Genomic DNA, 21,137 nt, shown 5'->3' with positions numbered 1-21,137 from the left:
GTTTCTTAGATAAATATGCATCAGACTATATTATCAATAGTAAGAAAGCGATTAAAATATTTATAACATTGCGTCCAATTACCATGTTTTTGTGTAATTGTAATAAACACAATTATAGTACGTTAAAATGACTCGTAGATAACAGCTAAGTTCGGAAACCATTAGGTCGTAAGTAATATACATTAAAACATTTTTCCTCATACCTGTTTACATCAACCTATCATTACCGAGAATTGTCCTAAAAATGTTTATATTTCCTTATTCATTTTAGGCCAGTAAACGGACTCAGTTTTTTAGTCTAGTAATCACATTTAGCTGTAAATAGATGATATAAAAAACATCGCTATCAATAGAGTTTAAACAAGCCACGATATCTGCTAAAAAGTTAAAAAAAAACTACACGTTTATTTAATCTGTGCAGAAGACGTGCGTGAAAAGCGTCGTATGTTACGTCACTATTTTAATTACCGGATATTATAAACATTCATTTTGAGACGTTGGCAACACTATACATGTTTTTAAACGGTTTTGTTTAGTTCGACCCGTACAGAAATAATATGGATCAAAATTAGAAATTGAAATTTAAGCACCTTCCCGTTGTCAGATTGATCTGAAATTTGGTACACACATTTAATTTAGATGATAATGCAATATAATAAAATCAATAACATTATAAATCTAAGATGGTCGCCGATACAAAATGGCGGATTACGTATTTTTTCTTAACCCCCTCAATATGTGTATCAAATGAAAGGGCTACACTAGTAAAACACGATGATGATGTCAAAATTTAAAATTCAAGATGGACTCCGTTCCAATATACCGGACTAGGTAAAAATTTTTCCACAACCACCACAATAAGGATATCAAAAAACCGTTTAACTTAAAAGTTTTTTAAATGTATTTATTAATGCTCCAATTTTACTAGATGTACGGGTGAGTTTTGGAAACAAAAATCTTCCGTTAGATCATTATTTTCCAACACTATATATATGCCATTCCATACCTTATCCTTTTTAAAATTCTTACGTATTTTTGTAACATATATCAGAAAAATTCCCATTCACAGCACAGTAAATACTTTTATTCCAATTTTAATACTCTTATAGGACAACTAGCATAATTTCCACGAGACAACTTATCACTTCGATGGTTTTCGAAATAGTGACCGAGCTTCCGACTCAGTATTCAAAACGATGTTTCAACCCCACCACTCTCAATCTTTTTATAGGAAGTTGTTACAAAAGAGCAACCTTTTACAAAATTATTACACGTATATATTTTTTATATTAAATCGAAAGGGTAAATCTCGTTTCAAGTTCACTTTCAAATTGCCTCCCTTAATAATCCAATTGCTCCCACTGTGGGGCGTGGACTCTACGAAACACTGTGTTAGAGCATTCGTTGTGACTAGAATATTTCTACAACATTCCTTATGATTATTTTTTTAATTTTATTCACTACGCGATATATTATAAAGTAACTTTCTTCCATAAGTTTCGTGTCGCCCGTTCTACCTCTTGTTGATGTAATTTCATAAAATCAATTCTTGATAATTTATAACATACTCTATAGTTTCAAAATACGCATTTTTAACCCCTTTTACAATAGTTAAATAGTTAAATCATTTGAAAAAAAAAAATCCTTCGGAAGGAATACATAACTAGAAATTTCTTTTATATATAGATATATATGTATACACCATCATCATCACCTCAGCTGATAAAAGCCTATTGAAAAGTATAGGTTTCCTCCATCGTCACGATGAACGCTCTTGCTCCAGCGACTTCCGAGACCTTTGACTATGTCATCGGTCCATCTATATAGGCATAATATATATATATATATATATATATGTATATATATATATATATATATATATATATAGATGTTTGGAAATATATTTTATAATTACAATAAACATTATAAGATTCTATAAGCGTTGTTTTAAATCGCACCGCTAACGCAGGCCGTGTGGCGAGGTCTTTACCGCGAATTGTAAACAGCGATGAGTGTTCTCTGGGTGTGGTCTTGGCATATTTAATATTAACCATTATTAAACACGGTGACTCATCACCGAGTATAGCTTCGGCACGTATATGGTAAATGAGTTCGTTACTTTTTATACCGTATATGGTATATGACTTACAATATTAAAAATTTTACTGGTTTTGAATTTAAATTTGGAATTAGAAAATAGATCGATCATAGTGACGATTTGGGGGAGGCGTAAGTTTTGCAGTGGGCGGCGTGTTTATATGACGATATAGTACATATAGCCCTGGTCATATTTACGCTGGCTTATATCTAAAAGTTAATCAATAAAACGGGACACAAATAATCTATTTATAACTAAGATTTTATACTATCCTTACTATGATATCAATATTAATAGGTAGTTTTTTTTTATAACACAATATTTAGAAATGCGAACTTTATTGGTACGAACTACAATGTTCTTGTATTATAGTTTCGAATGAAATTAGTGCTTTTAGCCCTGGTGGCTTGAACGTTTTTATTTGAATAGAGTTCACGGAACTGAAATAGGTATTCGTATAGCTTGCACAATGTCGATCGTACTAAGGAAGCGTATATACACGAGTTTGTTTAGTGAATTATATGTGAGATTGTTTTTGTGCCGTGGATCGTAAATTGTAGTATATAGTATTTTCAAAACATGCCCTCTGCTAACACGGTCAGTTCTGACCGACAGTCAAGTTTCTCTATAAGTCTATTAAAAATCATAAATCTATATAGGCATAAATCAAATTTACTAAATTTTATTTATGCCTTTATGCTTTAACGAAATTCAATTTGTGCCATTATTTAGTGAATAATTAATGTCAGGCAGCATTGACGGACACAGTCTGGACGGAAAACTGCGTTTTTTTAAACGGTTTTATTTAGTTCGACTCGTACGGAATTTATTTGGATCAAAATTAGAAATTGAAATTTAAGCACCTTCCCGTTGTCAGATTGATCTGAAATTTGGTACACACATTTAATTTAGATGACAATACAATATAATAAAATCAACAACATTATAAATCTAAGATGACCGCCGATACAAAATGGCGGATTACATATTTTTCCTTAACCCCTCAATATGGGTATCAAATGAAAGGGCTACACTAGTAAAATACGATGATTATGTCAAAATTTAAAATTCAAGATGGACGCCGTTCCAATATGGCGGACTAGGTACATATTTTTCCACAACCACCACAATATGGGTATCAAAAAACCGTTTAACTTAAAAGTTTTTTAAATGTATTTATTTTCAATAAATAGTCGGAGAAGTAGCATCAATAGTGGAGTGATGTCAACTTGGTCGATATCACTAATGATATAGTCCACTCACAAAATATCACAGCTCGAATAATTTTCTTATATTCGACTATATATGCGTAATAGTTGTTGCTTGTGAACTGTTTTGGTACCGCCCAACAAAATGTACCAGTATTCGTATCCCTTCAACAATCAAGTCACACCGATATTTTTATATCGTCAATGTCTGGCATATATAAGATGTATAACTTTGAGATATCGAATAAAACTATTCTCCTGTAACATTTATATAAATTTGAAGAATGTGTGTTTTTACAAAGCACTGTTTAGACCAGTGATTCCCAAAGTGGTCTATATCGACCCCTAGGGGTCTATGACAACCAGCAAGGGGTCTAAGACAGCGAAAAAAAATTTGGGGGTCCATGAAATGAAAATGGCGGTCCACGATAGTGGATCTCAACACATACACTGATAGTACCTATTTACTTACATCATACTATCTTGTTATATCAAAACATTTACATTATTTATAAAAGTACCTACGAAGTAAAAAAATTTTTATAAATGTTTATAAAATTGTGTAAGTTGTAGGATGTTGGTATAATAGATTGGTTTAGTTGGTATAGTAGATACAAAATTTTATTTTGAGAAGTTTTAATTTAAATTCAATTAATAAATGTATAAATTAATATGTGTTTTTACTTTAAGTTTTTAACACTAAACTTCACTACAGTTAGGAATTTACAGGAAATCAATATCAGGTAAGTAGGGGGTCTACGACACAAAAAAGTTTTAGGGAACTCTGGTCTAGACATATTACAAAAAAAAGTCTTTATTTTCAAAACACACTGCAGATACTGGTTTGAAAAGGACGATATGTTGAATTAATAATTGCAGGCATTTTTTTAAGTTATAGACACATACTGAATGCCGGTCGACGTTTACTTTTATAATGGGATTATGGTGGTAGCGAACAAAAAGCACTTTATAGATCTCTTTACACTAATATAAGCACGAGGAGGTACCACAGGCTAAGCTCTGAACGATACTTTAATATTACGAATTGTAATAAATGTGTATACCTACAGAAGTCTATGTGAATGTTCTAATTATATCTCTGATAATACACAAAGTATTTCTGTACTTTTGTAATATATTTTTATCTTTTTTTTTCCTCTCTCTGCACCGGGTCGTCGATCACCGCAGGGGCCGTCGCCGCAGCTGATTATTGTAAGTCTGGTTGTGAAGTCGAAGCTTGATGCCAGTTGAACATACGTCCAAACATTTGTCATATATATACAGACTGACAACATACATATTTACATTATTTTAGTCATAGAACATAGACTGTTGGACGCAGGTCCTCGCCATAGATTTCTAGATCCTTAAATCCAACTTGACATTGTCTTTCCATCTTTTGGGAGGACGCGATAGGATTCGATACGGTTGCCTTTGTCTATAGTCTAGAGCAGGGCTTCTTAAACTATGGGTCGCGACCTCAAATGGGGTCGCGTGGCAAAATTCTGGGGTCGAGGGATTTTAATGTCAAACTAATATAAATACAATTTTATAATTTATTGTGCAATTTTAAATTTTAGATTTTTATATGTTTCAAAACGAATTCTAAAACTATATATTTTCATATGTATATGCATATTGTTACCTAGTAAATAAATCATCAAAAAAATATTTTTTTTTATATTTGTTTGGGGTCGTTAAGAAACTCGCAATCATAAATGGGGTCGTGAATGACAAAAGTTTAAGAAGCCCTGGTCTAGAGGTTTAATTAAACAAAAATATTATCAAAAATTTAATAATTGATTTGTTCTTTTATACATCATTTATTGTATATAGTTTTCAATGTGTGTTTCGTGAAAATATTTCATAAAAGACATTGCAAATGTTTGGACTATGTGCAAACTTTAACATCGTATGCATATGTTGCGTTACATCTGTTTGCATGATGCATTCGTTTTTTATAGTGGATGAACTAAAATATTTCATGCTTTTTGTACTAACCAATTTTTTTTGAACTAGTGTTACCATGTTTTTATGAAAAAAAAAAACATTTTCATTTTGGTAATTATTGTCGCAATATTTACCTTTCATGTGTGTAACTAATAACCTAATATTTAAAAGAAATTAAAAAAAAAGATGTCGATGTAAAACATGTAGTTCGTATATTTAAAACTAGATGGCGTTAGATGTATTTTAAATCGCGCTCTCGTATTTACGCAGCCAGTAAGAGAGGTAACTATCATTAGGACTCCGGTTCTGTAAGCCTATTTACGATGAAGCTGTTGTAACCGCTAAACAAACATCGATATACCACGTGATTTATATTCCTTAGGAACACATAAATTATAGGTGACTTCCATCTCTGGGTGTATAGATGAAATACGACAATTTGACTTTTTAAAACGATCACACGAAGAGATTCTCTTGTCTCCCTGCAACTGCTCATTGGGGTATCTCCTTAATTCGGATACACATACCATAAACATTTACAAATGGGGGACATAGTCTCCACCATATATTTCCAATAAGTCCGATTGGAACGAGTCTACATCCAGTTTCTTCAGACGACCTTAGCGTCATCTGTCCACATTGTGGGTCGGGGTATCAGTAGTCTACTCTTCAGAACCTTAAGGAACACTTCGGTTTATCTCCAAATCTTCCCATTCCTGAGTCAATTTCGAGAGAATTCTCCATGGCTCGTTCAGCGTCTGAGCTTAGCAAGCTGAAGCCTATAAATTTGTAAATATTACGAATTATCATTTAAACTCTTAGATATTATACGAAGTAAATTAAAGATGTACTAGGGTATATATGTATAAATGAATGTGGTGGGTCTATCTGTAATCAATCTAATCAAAAACCATACGTCCATTCGTCGTGAAAATTTAGTAAATTACTAGGTATTTCATCGAAAAGGTTTTTGAAAAAAAAATCATTTTGTGTTTGATATGTCAAAATTGTTTCTTGGTAATTAGAACGGGTGCATGTACTTGTTTACAAAGCCTTTTTATATAGCCAGTAGCGGTTCTGAATATAACGTATTCTTGTCAGCCTGTTTCTCTCGCAACGATAAACGTGTAAAGTATAGATAAGGCTTTATCACATAGTTCCACCATGAGTAATTACATAAACACTTGCTTTCTGTTCCACGACTGATAAGATTCGTGTGCGTTTCTCCAGATGGTACAGTCTGTTTCTAAATTGTTTAAATTTTTTTTATTATCCACTTTAGAACGCAAGTGTACATTGTGAAAATAATGTCGGAATAGCCAAATTTGATGTAAACTACAATAAAATTGAGTTCATCATAATGGCATCAAAGTAAAGCTACGAAGAACCCGCAAAAAGCATTCTTAGGTCTCAAAAGATTAACAATAAAACCGAATGGATGCAGGACCCAGGGTCATGAGGCGTTCTTACCAAGGTCGTCTAATCCGTCTTGTCTTCACTCCAAAGCCTTAAGCTCTCAGCAGCCATCTGTTCCGCGCGCTATGTCGCCACTTCAACTTTTCAATCCGCAAGACTTTGTCGGTTACTTTCTTTCATCTACCTATCTCATCATTTTTGATTCGATCCTCATTTAAATTTATTAAAGGATAAATCAATTTTTTTGAAGCACATCTACGAAAGGTTTTATATCAATGTTTATGGCCTGTTCAATAATCTTTAGTTGTCACAAATCATTGCCGTTCGTGTCCAAGTTGTGAATTTTCTCATCGTTCTCAGATCTTCTTTTTTTATTTGTAACTGGCTGTTTAGTTTCGCTAATTATTAGAATTGCCTTTATTGGAATTATACTAAATGCTTTTGTATTGTACATACAATAAAACTAATGTCACCTCAAACGAGTATATAGCAAATAATTAATTAAATTTAAGGATGACATTAATTAAAACGTGTAAAGTTTTTCGTAACATTTTCACTGACTCATTTTAATTAACATAATTAAATTTAATTTCATGCTGCTTGTAATTGTAGAGCAATGGACCGACATTCGAGGTAATTATAGATAACATTCCACTGCACATCAATATAAATTTTTTCCTGTGGAGAATTCTGTAGATATTGTATGGGGCTCTGAAGAAATTACTAGGTTATTTCAACTAGAAGCTTGAGCTCCTTTCTAAATTACATCCCTTAAAGGAACGATTGTTTTATCGTCCTGTGCTTTATTTTTTTTACACTTTCAGTACTGTGAATACATTCATTCCTGTCATATGACGTCCACTTCGAGGTATAAGTTTCCCTAGATTTCCAACAAAATCAGTTGAAAGCGACCTGCAACTGGCGTCTCCCGACGAACTTGACAAGTTCATCTGTCAACAATGTGGGTCAACATCCTACCTTTAGTTACCTAACCTTAACCAGCGTCCTCAAAACAGACTGTGCGCTATGATATATAAATCCGTTGAGCTATTCGTAGGGTAACTTTTCTTATTTCAATGTAATTCCTAGTGACATTATACCAGCAACTCATACTGATGTGATGTTTTAAGAAATAATTTCGAAATCATTTATGATTCACGCGGGAAACGATTCGATCTCTCGCCATACGCGCCCAAGACGCCATATTGAATTAGCCAGCCGACTGTAGTTAGACGTTTTCGTAGCTCCGTATACGTCAAACTAGATACATAATTCAGTGTGCTATTATATTGGCTTACATTCAGCGTTTTCCAACGACCGTAAGAAAGTAGTCTGTCTACCTCCTGAGCGATTGTCCTACTTGCAGGTCCGTAGACCCCAAACCATCCAAAACCCTTAACCAGCCCAAAACCTTAATGCCCTAGTGGTCATCTGATCTGCTCATTGCCATTACAACTTATTATATCTTATTTCTCTTCTTCGATCGAATAAGACCTCTTCGAGAAATGCCGAGCATTATTATTCTCTCTATGACCTTCACACGCTGAGAGTTTAATACCCAAGCTGTATTATCACTTAAAAATCCTAATTGAAGTAAGTTTTTGTTAGATGAACTTTTACAGTTAGCTGTAATTACATGACCTATTTAGCAGTTTATAATTTTATTACTTGCTATAATAATAATAATAAAAACTGTAGTATTCTACTAACAAATAGCATATATGCTATTTAGCTTTACAACGGATATATCTAGTATGTATCTTGGGTGTAGATTTATTCTATGTGTTGGAAATGTGAAATCGCTTTGAAGGATCCGTTTTGCTTAAAATCTTTGTTTGTGCGAATAAATATATACGCTTATAATAAAATTGTACTAACAATTTTGTCACTAACTCGATTGGATAATTGTACAACTAAATGTGTTTGTTTGTGTGTTCGGTGTGTGTTTATTAACGAATAGAGATATTTTATGTGTGTTCGATTTTAATATTTGTTAACGTGCTCTAGGGAGAACTGGAGCAGCAGCTTCTTCAGGCAAATCCGATACTCGAGGCCTTTGGTAACGCGAAGACGGTCAAAAACGACAACTCTTCAAGATTTGTAAGTATATGACCCTATATCTTGTATTACATTTATTTTATGTACACGTATGATTTGTATATCATCATCATTGTAGTCTCGGGATGTTGTCACAATTGATCATAAGCCTGCCCTGTAGAAGTCTCCATCAAACGAAGGCTTTAACAAGGTCGTCTCTCCACATTGACATCCTATGAAGTGCACCGGCCGCCAGCCCGCTGATAAATGCGCATGCGGCAAACAGTGTGAAACACAACTACCACCGTTAATCTACTCTACACGTGTTTCACCCCTCCACGGAGCATCCACAAGAGATGTTACACCGACTAGTGCCAAACACCGAGTCTCGTGTTTTATCTGCGGTTTTATATTTATCAGCGGACTGGCGAGCGGTGCATTTTATTGCACGACTACTGCTGCATAGCGGTAGTAGCTATGTATTTGTCCCTTTCTTGGCTACGATATTTCATTTCAACTAAATAGCATAATCATGCAAACTTCTGATATTTTGACAATACCGTACAGTCGTTTTTTAATTTGATATAAATAACAATTCGAAGTCATTATATTATTAGTCATAGGACGTCCAATGTTGGACATGGCTTCATCCATAGATTTCTAATACGACCGGTTTAAAGCAGCCTGCATCTATCATCTTTCAACGACCTCAATAAGGTCGTCTCTTATAAATAATATTTATTATTACTGAATTAGTATATCGATATTTAATAAAAAAAACGTTAGGTACATCACTAGTGTGTATTCCGCTATTTCAAATACCATTTCGTTTAGCAATGTTGCATGCATGCAATTTGTTAGTGCTGTAGTAAATGTTCGCAAATAAAGGAGCGGTTGGCCCACACCTTCCTTCGCATAAACTATCACCACGCGATAGCATCGAAAGGAAGCGTTCCAGACGGTCGAAATACAAAATATTTAAATTCAAATTTCGAATACACGCCGCACGTAATGTCGGCTTTTATAAAACGTTTTTTTTTTTCTTTCACGGTGTCACGATACGGCAGTGAAGACAGATACAAAACGTCATATTTTTATCTGTCTTATGCTGTCGAATTATTCAAGTTCGAGATGGCATCTGCAGAAGGGGTTTAGTATAAAGTTTCTTTAAAAATAGCAAAGTTTAAGTGATAAGAGTCTCAGCTTGGATATATTCTACTATTTCACCGGATTGGTGCATCATCACAGTATTTGCGGTGATTGATTTTAAATCTCAATATTACTTCTTATTATTGACTTTTGTATTTTCGTATTAAATACACAGTGGCTCATTATTTGTCCTTTCTATTATCTCCGTTTATCTTTTTTCCCTTCACGATATCTTGTATTCTTTTCCTTTCGTACATCGCCTTCTATGCAGGATTCTACATTTACATTATCTTTTATTTTTGTTTATTTTTTGTGTTTGCATTTGCTTTAATTAAATATTATTTTGTTTCCTTATCATCTGTATCACAGTTTATTTTCGTCGACTTAAAATTATCACAGATTATATTTTTTTATGTTTTTATTATCTTCAATTATGCTTTTCATTTATTGGCTCTTATCGTCGTAGGTCTTATGAAATTCCGACTAAGTCTAGGAAGGTCTGGCAACTTTTCTTATTGCCCACTAGTGAGGCAATGGTTACCTCTTCGATCCTTTCTTGCAACCGAAATGGATGCACTTGATAAGGTAGTGAAATATTCATGTAATGAATATTATAACAAATCAAAGGCTTGGTCCTGTCCCAACAGAGTCACCGGCACGGCAGACTTCGTCCTTTGTAATTAAAAGCATATATTCAACCAGCTGCGCGGCATCCTTGGAGCGCGGCCAAAAATCCGACACGCCCGGGAAATTGATTACAGAAGCTACCAGAATAATTTAATACAATCATGCAATTTCCATTTAACAGAGTTTATTATTTATTGCACGGAATACGTCTTTGTTGGACTTTATATGTTTTCCTTCATGTTTATGTAACACTGTGATCTAAAAGTAAGATTAATTTGTTTATAAAATTAAATTATTTTTAATTTTCCCAATAAACGTCTTTTCTGATTAAAGGCACTTTTACCAAAGCTTTTTTCATTCCTTGAAACAATCAGAAAAGTCTCTTTTCGGCATAGCCCATAAGATCTTCGATTACGTTTTTATCTTCTCAATCATATTTAAACTACGTCCTCAAATTGGCCTTTTGAGTTTGCAGAAAGATACTAGTCGATTTTTTTGAGTTCATGTTTAAATTGTTAGTGATACTTTTTTTATTGCTCCGTTTTTGGACACCTATCGTGCTTTCCTTATCTTGGGCAGAGAGAAACTATTATTTTGAAACGATTTGTTCACTTTATTTTATATTTATGCTAATTTTCTGTTCTTCTTTAATGTCTTTCGCTCAACCTTTATGTTTTCACATTTTCTATCATTCCTTCCCATACTTTACCTTTAGGTCCTGGTCACTTATCACCTGCTGAGAGAGAGACCAGGTATTATTACAAATAAAACGGCTGTCACAAAGCTAAGGGCTCGGGTGCATATGAAACCCCGCTGGACCGACCGCGTTTATGATACGCTTACTACATTTGTATTCGTAGATAATTACGAATTATTAATATTCCAGGGTAAATTCATCAGAATCAACTTCGACGCATCAGGGTACATAGCCGGTGCAAACATTGAAACCTACTTACTGGAGAAGTCGAGAGCAATAAGACAGGCGAAAGACGAACGAACATTCCACATCTTCTACCAGCTGCTGGTCGGCGCGACACCGCAGCAGAAGGCCGAGTACATCCTAGAAGATCCCAAGAATTACCCCTTCCTCACCAATGGCTCGTTGCCAGTCCCCGGAATCGACGACGCGGCCGAGTTCCAGGCCACGATCAAATCCATGAACATCATGGGAATGAACATGGAGGATTTCAACTCCATCTTCAGGATAGTGTCCGCCGTGCTGCTGTTTGGGTCGATGCAGTTCAAACAGGAGAGGAATTCTGACCAGGCCACGCTGCCCGACAATACCGTTGCACAAAAAATTGCGCATTTGCTTGGTAAGTAACTTTGTCATTGAAAGGGAATAATTAAAAACATATTAAACCAGCTTGTACTGCCAAAAATCGAACCATTGTTACAACATGGACTTTCGTATGGAAGGCTTCTAATCCCAAAAAGGCGTAACTCTAGAATGTTGTATTCAATCTTCGACCCTAACTGCCTGTACTATTTAAAGAAATCGGCTCAAGATTGTGTGCTTTGTGCTTTCATTTTAACGTTTTACAGCAGTTTGAGAATTCTATAAGATTCCTTTCGATGTTCAAGATAACATCATCAATATTATGGTAAAATCATCATGTCAGCCGATAGACACCCACTTCGAGGTGGTGCTCTACCAATTCACACGATGATCGGTCTTGCGCTGATCTCATTCAGGGTCTTCACACGACCTTGACTAAGTCGTTGGTCTACCTAATGGAGGGCTTACCCACTATCATGGTACGCAGATGCTGCTGCCCATCCTCTGGAGACTGAGCAGTGGCAATCCTATATAACTGGTGCACAAAGTGTGAATTGTATAAGATTGTATCCAGAGAATCGAACTCATGACCTACTATCGCAAGTCTCAGTGCCTCACCGCTGGGCTACCACTGCTCACACACTACTATACTTCATCTAATATACTATATACACGAGCCGATAGACGTAGAATGTCTTACCAGCTAAATTATGAAAGAAAGAGTAGCGTAAAATATGACAATGAACGCTATCTCGATAGACGCACATTGCTCATCCTTGGTCTTTTAAAAAGACCCCCTTAATACTGGTGGTTATTATTTGTTTTAGATGTGTGGATGGTGCTGCATGGTAGATGAATGAAAACAATCTAGTAACACGCATTTTTTTTAAAATTCCAGGTCTTTCGGTGACGGAAATGACGAAAGCATTCCTAAAGCCGCGCATCAAAGTCGGCCGCGACTTCGTGACGAAAGCCCAGACGAAGGAGCAGGTAGAGTTCTCAGTGGAGGCGATCGGCAAGGCCTGCTACGAGCGATTGTTCAGGTGGCTGGTGAACAGAATCAACCGGTCCCTAGACAGGACCAAGAGACAAGGCGCCTCGTTCATCGGCATTCTCGATATGGCCGGTTTTGAAATCTTCGACCTGAACTCCTTCGAACAGCTGTGCATCAACTACACGAACGAGAAACTTCAACAGCTGTTCAACCACACCATGTTCATCCTGGAACAAGAGGAATACCAGAGAGAGGGCATCGAATGGAAGTTCATCGACTTCGGACTCGATTTACAACCCACCATCGATCTGATCGACAAGCCCATGGGTATCATGGCTCTGTTGGACGAGGAGTGCTGGTTCCCCAAGGCAACGGACAAGAGCTTCGTGGAAAAACTCGTGTCCGCCCACTCCGTCCATCCCAAGTTCATGAAGACGGATTTCAGAGGCATCGCCGATTTCGCAATAATCCACTACGCCGGTAAGGTGGACTACTCCGCCTCGCAATGGCTGATGAAGAACATGGACCCTCTGAACGAGAACGTCGTCTCGCTTCTCCAATCCTCCCAGGATCCATTTGTCTGTCACATTTGGAAAGATGCTGAAATTGTGGGCATGGCTCAGCAGGCGATGACCGATACGCAGTTCGGTGCAAGAACTAGAAAGGGAATGTTCAGAACCGTCTCGCAGCTGTACAAAGAACAGCTGACCAAGTTGATGGCAACACTCAGGAACACTAATCCGAACTTCGTAAGATGTATTATTCCTAATCACGAAAAGAAGGCTGGTAAGATCGAGGCTCCTTTGGTGTTGGACCAACTGAGATGCAATGGTGTGCTTGAGGGTATCAGAATATGCAGGCAGGGCTTCCCCAACAGGATACCCTTCCAGGAATTCAGACAGCGCTATGAACTTCTCACCCCCAACATCATACCCAAAGGTTTCATGGACGGAAAGAAGGCCTGCGAGCAGATGATCGAGGCACTAGAACTGGATCATAACCTGTACCGCGTCGGTCAATCCAAGATCTTCTTCAGAGCCGGAGTGTTGGCGCATTTGGAGGAGGAGAGAGACTACAAGATAACAGATCTGATAGTAAACTTCCAGGCGTTCTGCCGTGGTTACCTTGCAAGGAGAAATTACCAGAAGCGGTTGCAACAGCTGAACGCTATAAGGATTATCCAGAGGAACTGTGCAGCATACCTGAAGCTCAGGAACTGGCAATGGTGGCGGCTATATATTAAGGTTTGTATTTTTTTATTTGATCTTAAAGTCTACTGTCATATTGTTTGAACATGACAATATAGTAATAGTTTATTGGACCTCTAACCTCTCTTTTCCTGAGAAAAGTGTGTGTGTGTGTGAAATGAGACCCTTCCTTTGTAAAATAACTGATTTGATACTTACAATTATGATACACAGCATGTGCAATGGTAGCCCATTGTGCATAAAAGATATCTTTGAGGGAGGCTTCAGTCTTGCAGTGTTCGTTCGTATACTGAAACAATGATTCATATTATTTTATGAATATTAGAAAAATGCCAGAGGATCCTAATTTAATAGAAGAAAGAATCAATTAGACAAAATATATGAGATCCTAATGATTTCGGAAGAGGCCACAACAAATTCTCTTGGGTTTCTGTGATCATTCTCAAATATCCTTAATATTAAGGGCGAAAAAAAAATAATATAGCATTATAGAGTGAATGAACAAATGACTGAATACACAATGAATGATTGTATCTCGGACATTATAAAACTATATTTGCTCACACTGAGTTGTAAATAAAGATTTATGTCACTTCATAGATTACAAATACTAACCATAAACACAATTGTAAATCCAGGTGTTCACATGCTTCGAATCATATGTGGTGTGTGAATAGTGCAGACAACTAAGTTATTCAAAATATAAAACAATCATCGACCAACTTATAATAATAAGGCTTCACTGTTTTGATAATATCTCTGCATGGGGTTGTGTGGTTATGTTCAAATCTACTTCTATTGTTGAGTCACATGTGTACCAAGCGTTGGTGTATATCACCAATATGGACTCCTGTGTGCGTTCATTGTATAAAATTTTCCTTTATAACCAAACACCAAATTTCTAAAAGTTCATAATTTAATAATACATATGCATTTTGTAGTTATCTATTACAGTCAATGTCTTTAGTCTACTAAAAAAACACTAACATGATTTTAAAATTAAAAAAGAAAAAAACATCTGAATATGACGTCATTATATTAGTTCATTAATGGTATATTTTGAATGTAACATACAACATTCAATCGGCTTCAATTTTAAAATAATTAGGCTAGTTTGAAATATGATAATTGCCCCATAAAATAAAAATGTTCTAAACCTTTGATAATATAATAGTAATATAATTGACCTTTGACAAAAATTCTAGGTAAAGCCGTTGCTGGAAGTGACTAAGCAGGAGGAGAAGCTAACGCAGAAGGAGGATGAACTCCGGCAGATAAGGGACAAGCTGGAAAATCAGATGAAGCGCTGCCAGGAGTACGAGCAGAAGTTCCAGTTGGCCAATACGGAGAAGACGCAACTCGCCGAACAATTACAGGTTAACATAGACATATATAGTTTGTCTTTGAAAATTCTAGATTTTCATACGGATATATGAATTTAATTTTGTTTAACTGTCTTATTCTTTACCATTACAAAATGACTGGATTATCAATTTATATTTCATAGAGCCTTAAGTATTTCAATAATAGGAAAAGGCCTTCCCCTATTTTCATTCAAGAATACCTAGGCTATGTAATATATACATATTATAATATAGCCTTATATGTACTGCTGATAAGAAATTTCTTTTTTCATAATTCAATAAACTATTTGTTTAGAAGTGTGATTGTTGTGGTACTTACATCATGTCTAATGACTTAAAAACTTAAAATATAAGATTTTGGAAGTAATTGCTTTACTTTTAACTTTAAATGTGTCTAAAAAAAAAAGTTATCTTAAATTGACTTTCAGTTTTATTCCTTATGGGTTTTTATACGAATCTCCGTCGATAAAACTTAAAACAAAAATATAAGTAATTAAACTATAAAATAATAATCTATGAATGTTAAGAGAAGACTTCAAAAATAATAAGATTTGTAATATAAAAGGGCAACTGTTTGGTTTGGAGTGAGAGTGAAATAGTGTGTTCAATAAAATTCAGCAGCTGGATGTAAAAGAATGTAGAATCATTCCAATGAAGGTCGCAAAAATCATCCGTCCATCTTATGATGAACTTTGAAGCCTTTTCCTGTTAAACTCATTTTCTTAATCCACGCAGGCTGAGTTGGAATTGTGCGCGGAGGCAGAGGAGAGCCGAGCGAGAGCCGCCGCCAGGAAACAGGAGTTGGAGGAACTGCTGCACGACCTCGAGGGACGTATTGAGGAGGAGGAGGAACGCTGCAACGCCCTGCAGCAGGAGAAGAAACGGTTGCAGCTCAACATTCAGGTCAGTTTTTGTGAAAAAAATACAGGATATTCATTGGTTTGGAAAGACTAAACTTAGAACAAGTGGATATTTATTATTATTAATTTTTCTCTTAAATTATGATGGTAATAATAATAATACTTAAATAAATATACAGAATGATTAGAAAAAGGTGTTAGAGCTTTAGAGGGGTGAATGTTTTCTACTCATTACCTTTGATTAAGATATGGAACACCTTTTTTTATTAAAAAAAAAAACGGTAATTTCAGAAACAATAAATGGCGTAATAATATAATTACAAAAACTACGTAAAATCCGGATTAGTATTATTATTTTTAAAATTAACTACTGTTTATTATCTGTACATGCAGACTTTGTTCTAGCAGAAATGATTGGCCTGTCACATTCCAACAGAGCTTCAGGTTGATCAATTTTACAGCCGTTATTACAAATAATGATAAAATGCACAATGAAGATGATTTCCCGTATCCTTAGGACCTGGAGGAACAACTGGAGGAGGAGGAGGCGGCGCGTCAGAAGCTGCAGCTGGAGCGCGTGCAATGCGACGCGAAGCTGAAGAAACTGGAAGAAGATCTGGCGCTCAGCGAAGACACGAACCAGAAACTGCTCAAGGAGAAGAAGGTATGTCCAACTAGACTTACAAAAAAATCTTAAAAGATTCTTTGATTCTACAACACGGTGACATTGACATAATAGAAAATTTTGGTTTTTGTAAATAAAAATTGTTTCCAAAAGAATGTATTTTTTCATATCAAAATGAAATAAAATGTATATACTAAATCAATATACTTTTAAAGTATTGAAAACAATATATATTGTTAACCTTTTGCACTCGAGAGGTGAGTTTCACTTACCTTTTGTTCTTTCGATGCTTTCGAGGTTCCTATACTTTGTATAGTCTTATAAAAGTGTAAAATGATATCCCTTCAAATGCAATAAGACTTTATTTGATATTAGTAAGCAACCATGAACCAAACTTGATAACCATGGCTAAGAGTCTACTTAAGTAAAAGTTAAGGTTCCATACCCTATTACCATGGAATATAGAAATGAAATAAGCTTGAGTGAAGCACATACACAATATTTAAATTCAATGGTCAATTCTGAAAACATTCACTTAAATGCAAATATGCATCTCATTCTAACAGGAGATAGGAAAGGTTGGTTAATTCTGCTCTTCAACGAAATCAACATGCCAAAATACATCAAATAATTATTGTGCTATCTATGGTGAAGGTAGTAAATCAAAAGTATTGCGAAATATTTCCACTTGCTGGTTGTTTTGCATGGAAATATCTGTGAATGCGAAGGAACATCTCATATTTCTGAAAAAATTTGTATAATTCTTTATACTCAATGGAGCCCTACCAAATATTATTACGTGTTACCTTGCATCATCAGATCCAACTAAATACAAAATTTCCTAAAAAGTTGTCATTTTAAAAATTTGATTTATGATAATTTTATTACCTTAGTTGCCAAGATATGACTGGGAGTTTTTTTATTGAAATATTATATTAAATTCTTATATCTAAAATTTCATTGAATTTACAACATGATTGATGTGAACCACCAGATCCTAGAGGAGCGCGCCACAGATCTGTCACAAGCACTCGCCGAGGAGGAGGAGAAGGCAAAGCACCTCGGCAAGCTGAAGACCAAGCAGGAGTCTGCCATTGCGGAGCTCGAAGAGAAGCTGCTTAAAGTAAGTAACTTATGAGCATAGCTGACATTTTAAAAGACATTTAATTTATTAAATAACAGTGTATGTTTACAATAATTAGAAGAAAAAAAAACAGATATCCAGTATATTTACAAGACACGGTAAAACATGTCTGTACTAAAATTATGACTGCATAAAGTTTCTAATACATTTGTAATAAACGGAAATAGATTTTTTAGTAAGTTTCCGCAAAACATTATTGATTTATTGCAAAATTTAAAATGCATATTAAAATTAAATTGACGGTAAAGGCATAATATTCAATAAAAATATATATTTAAATGATAAGAATCCTTCGCAGTGATCTTGCTTAAAGAGAAAGTGTAGTATATTGTAACAAGCATATTTGTTAAGCTTTCTTACAAGATGTGATACTGTAGAAGTTCTTCTCCAACAACTAAAGCACCCTATGAAGCAATGTAGAATCAATCAGACAGTAAGAGTGATGTAAAAAATTCCAATGCTTAGCAATAAAGACTGACTCATATTAGTAATCGACCTCGGGTTCGATTCCCGATGGATCAACATATGTAATTGTTTACAAACGTTTTACTTAACAGGAATTTATAACAGCAATAATTCAAATATGTAACCTCCACTATAGTGGCATTGTGATTGGGCAGTGATAACATTATAAAGTTAAAAAATGTAGTAGTTAAAGTATAGGTGTTAGATGCATGAAATGTTAACTATGTGACTTTAGTTAAATTTAAACCTAATAGAAATTTAATTCGTACTTTAATTGTGAAAATAAGTTAACTCATCTCTTATAATTATTTTGTAGTTCATTGTTTTTACGAATCAAAGTGAAAAATAAATGTTGTCATGTCTCGCTGCTTTATTTTAGATATTTCTTTAGTTGACTTATGCCATGATAATTAAATGAAGGTTTTCATTTTAAAAATGATCCATTTGCTGCTGACATCTACCTGATATTTCTAATAAGACTGATTGGGTGTGGTCCACATCCTTTGCCTTTTGAAGAGCTAAAGGTGTAGTAAGGGAAATAATCCATAATTATCATGTATTCCAGGATCACCAGCTACGTCAAGAGGTGGACCGCGCGAAGAGGAAGCTGGAGACAGAGCTGCAGGATGTGAAGGAGCAGCTCGCGGAGAGGAAGGCGCAAGTGGAGGAACTAAAGATAGTACTAAGTACGTCGTTGATGGTCGGTGGCCATGAGTCTGATGGACGTTGGTTGACACGAGTCGTTGTGCGCAGGCAAGCGGGAGGAAGAACTGGCGGCTGCGATGGCGCGCGCGGATGAGGAGGGCGTAGCTCGCGCTGCAGCGCAGAAGGCGGCGCGGGAGGCGGAGTCGGCGCTGGTCGACGCCCACGAGGACCTGGAGGCGGAACGCAACGCGCGCACCAAGGCCGAGAAGCTGCGCCGTGACCTCAACGAGGAGCTTGAGGCGCTCAAGAGCGAGTTGCTCGACTCGCTCGACACCACCGCCGGTGACTATTCTTTATTTATTTATTTTAAATTTACGTAGGCTATATCCTACAGACAGAGCATACGTATTTTACTTGTTAGTTCTTGTTGAGTGTTGTTAAATGGCAGTGTTCCTTTAATTATATATACCGTCAATGTTACTTCACTATTGTGTACTATTACGATCTTACCTTTTATTTCATTTTAAACTAAAGTAAAATAAAACTATTTTGTTGTAGTAATAGAACTTTATAAACTTTACATTTGAAAATTTAATTAGCTAAAAATAATTTTCCCATTTTCACCCTGTATAAAGTGGATCACTATGAAATATGTTACCTACCTAGAATTATAAAGGAGATAGTAAATAAAGATTAAGACTAAGGTATAGGATCAGGTAAAATAGAAATATAGAATGATGTGTAAAAACATAAAATAGAAATAAACATAGTAATTTAAAATTGTATCTAATGTAATGATGAATGAAAGATGTAGTAACAGTAAATGCGAAGGACGAGAGACGAGAACGCAAATAAGAATTATAAAAAAATCCTTGTAAAATAAGTCCCTGTACTAAAACATTTAGAGGGAAAGAGAGGCCTCCGAAAACATGTGCCATAAAAAAGGGAAATATGTTACCATAATTTTTTTTTCTTTTTTTAACAACTTTAATTGATTTTAATATATAATATTAAGTGTTCCATATATTAATTGACAGCAAATGACTTATACTTTACTGTCTTAAGATTTTACACCAATATTTACTAACCCTGTACAATATCCAAGTAAAGACAAGATAATATACGTCAACTCATCCACCAATAACTCTAAGGTGTTTATTCCAAAGTAGAATACTGTAAAGTCTGAATAAAATATTGATACTTAACATATAACATACATAAGTTAATATAATAGCTTATCCGCAGACTATCAAACATTAAAATGTTACTTGTACCTTTTGTAATGTGTACTTGTCTATATTCCAGCGCAACAGGAGTTACGTTCAAAGCGCGAGCAGGAGGTGGCTGTGCTGAAACGAAGCCTCGAGGAGGAGGCGGCATCGCACGAGGCCACTCTGTCAGAGCAACGTCACAAGCACTCGCAGGAATTGCAGCAGCTGAACGAACAGCACGAGCAGATCAAGAAGGCTAAAGCAGGTGGGTAATGAACTGGCAGCTAATAACATGTTTATCTCATTGTTGGTATAACTAGAATGTCTATAATGTCACTTTGATCGGAGAAAGACATATAGGGACACCCTGTGTGGAGAAACGTAAAAGGTGATCCAGGGAAGAAAAAGACGTATAAAAGACGATATAAAGACGATTTTTTGTACAGTCCTTAATTTTATTTTATTACATATCATTTCTGTATATTTTCAAAGAAATATCTCAAATATAATTATTTATAATGTAGGCTTAAGATTATGGATTAAAAACAAATAGTTATACATAAAAACGCAGACTTAAACTTACTCTAAATCAATATAACAAAACTAAAATGTAAGTAATAAAGAAGTAAATATGTTTATTAATATTAGTATATTTTATTTACAAATTATAATACATATAATATAATACATGAGTATTGTATTAACAATGTATATGTAAGGTCATATATATAAACTTTTATGTTAACGCACTCAGATATGCACATAGTGGGTGAGTTACATGTACTGCCTACACCATTTTGATATATGTATCACCATTTTGTATCATTGTTACTAAAATTCAAAACCATGGATATTAG

The 21,137-nt window shown here is 35.2% G+C and overlaps 1 protein-coding gene across 1 annotated transcript in view; it reads left to right on the top strand.

Annotated features, from left to right (window-relative positions):
• Positions 1–21,137, top strand: part of zip (myosin heavy chain 10) — a 123,048-nt gene that overhangs the window by 82,597 nt on the left and 19,314 nt on the right. The window contains exons 4-14 of the mRNA XM_068775447.1: positions 4,495–4,518; positions 8,680–8,772; positions 11,372–11,801; positions 12,663–14,002; positions 15,172–15,342; positions 16,066–16,233; positions 16,708–16,854; positions 17,810–17,938; positions 18,990–19,110; positions 19,178–19,411; positions 20,375–20,545. Coding sequence (XP_068631548.1) covers positions 4,495–4,518; positions 8,680–8,772; positions 11,372–11,801; positions 12,663–14,002; positions 15,172–15,342; positions 16,066–16,233; positions 16,708–16,854; positions 17,810–17,938; positions 18,990–19,110; positions 19,178–19,411; positions 20,375–20,545 — 3,028 coding nt within the window. The remainder of the gene's footprint in view (positions 1–4,494; positions 4,519–8,679; positions 8,773–11,371; positions 11,802–12,662; positions 14,003–15,171; positions 15,343–16,065; positions 16,234–16,707; positions 16,855–17,809; positions 17,939–18,989; positions 19,111–19,177; positions 19,412–20,374; positions 20,546–21,137) is intronic.

The sequence above is a fragment of the Battus philenor genome, unplaced genomic scaffold (assembly GCF_028537555.1).
Source record: "Battus philenor isolate CCGP_79_NKW_IND1 unplaced genomic scaffold, ilBatPhil1.0.hap1 SCAF_9, whole genome shotgun sequence".
NCBI lineage: Eukaryota > Metazoa > Arthropoda > Insecta > Lepidoptera > Papilionidae > Battus > Battus philenor.
This window is presented reverse-complemented; position numbering and strand designations above follow the sequence as displayed.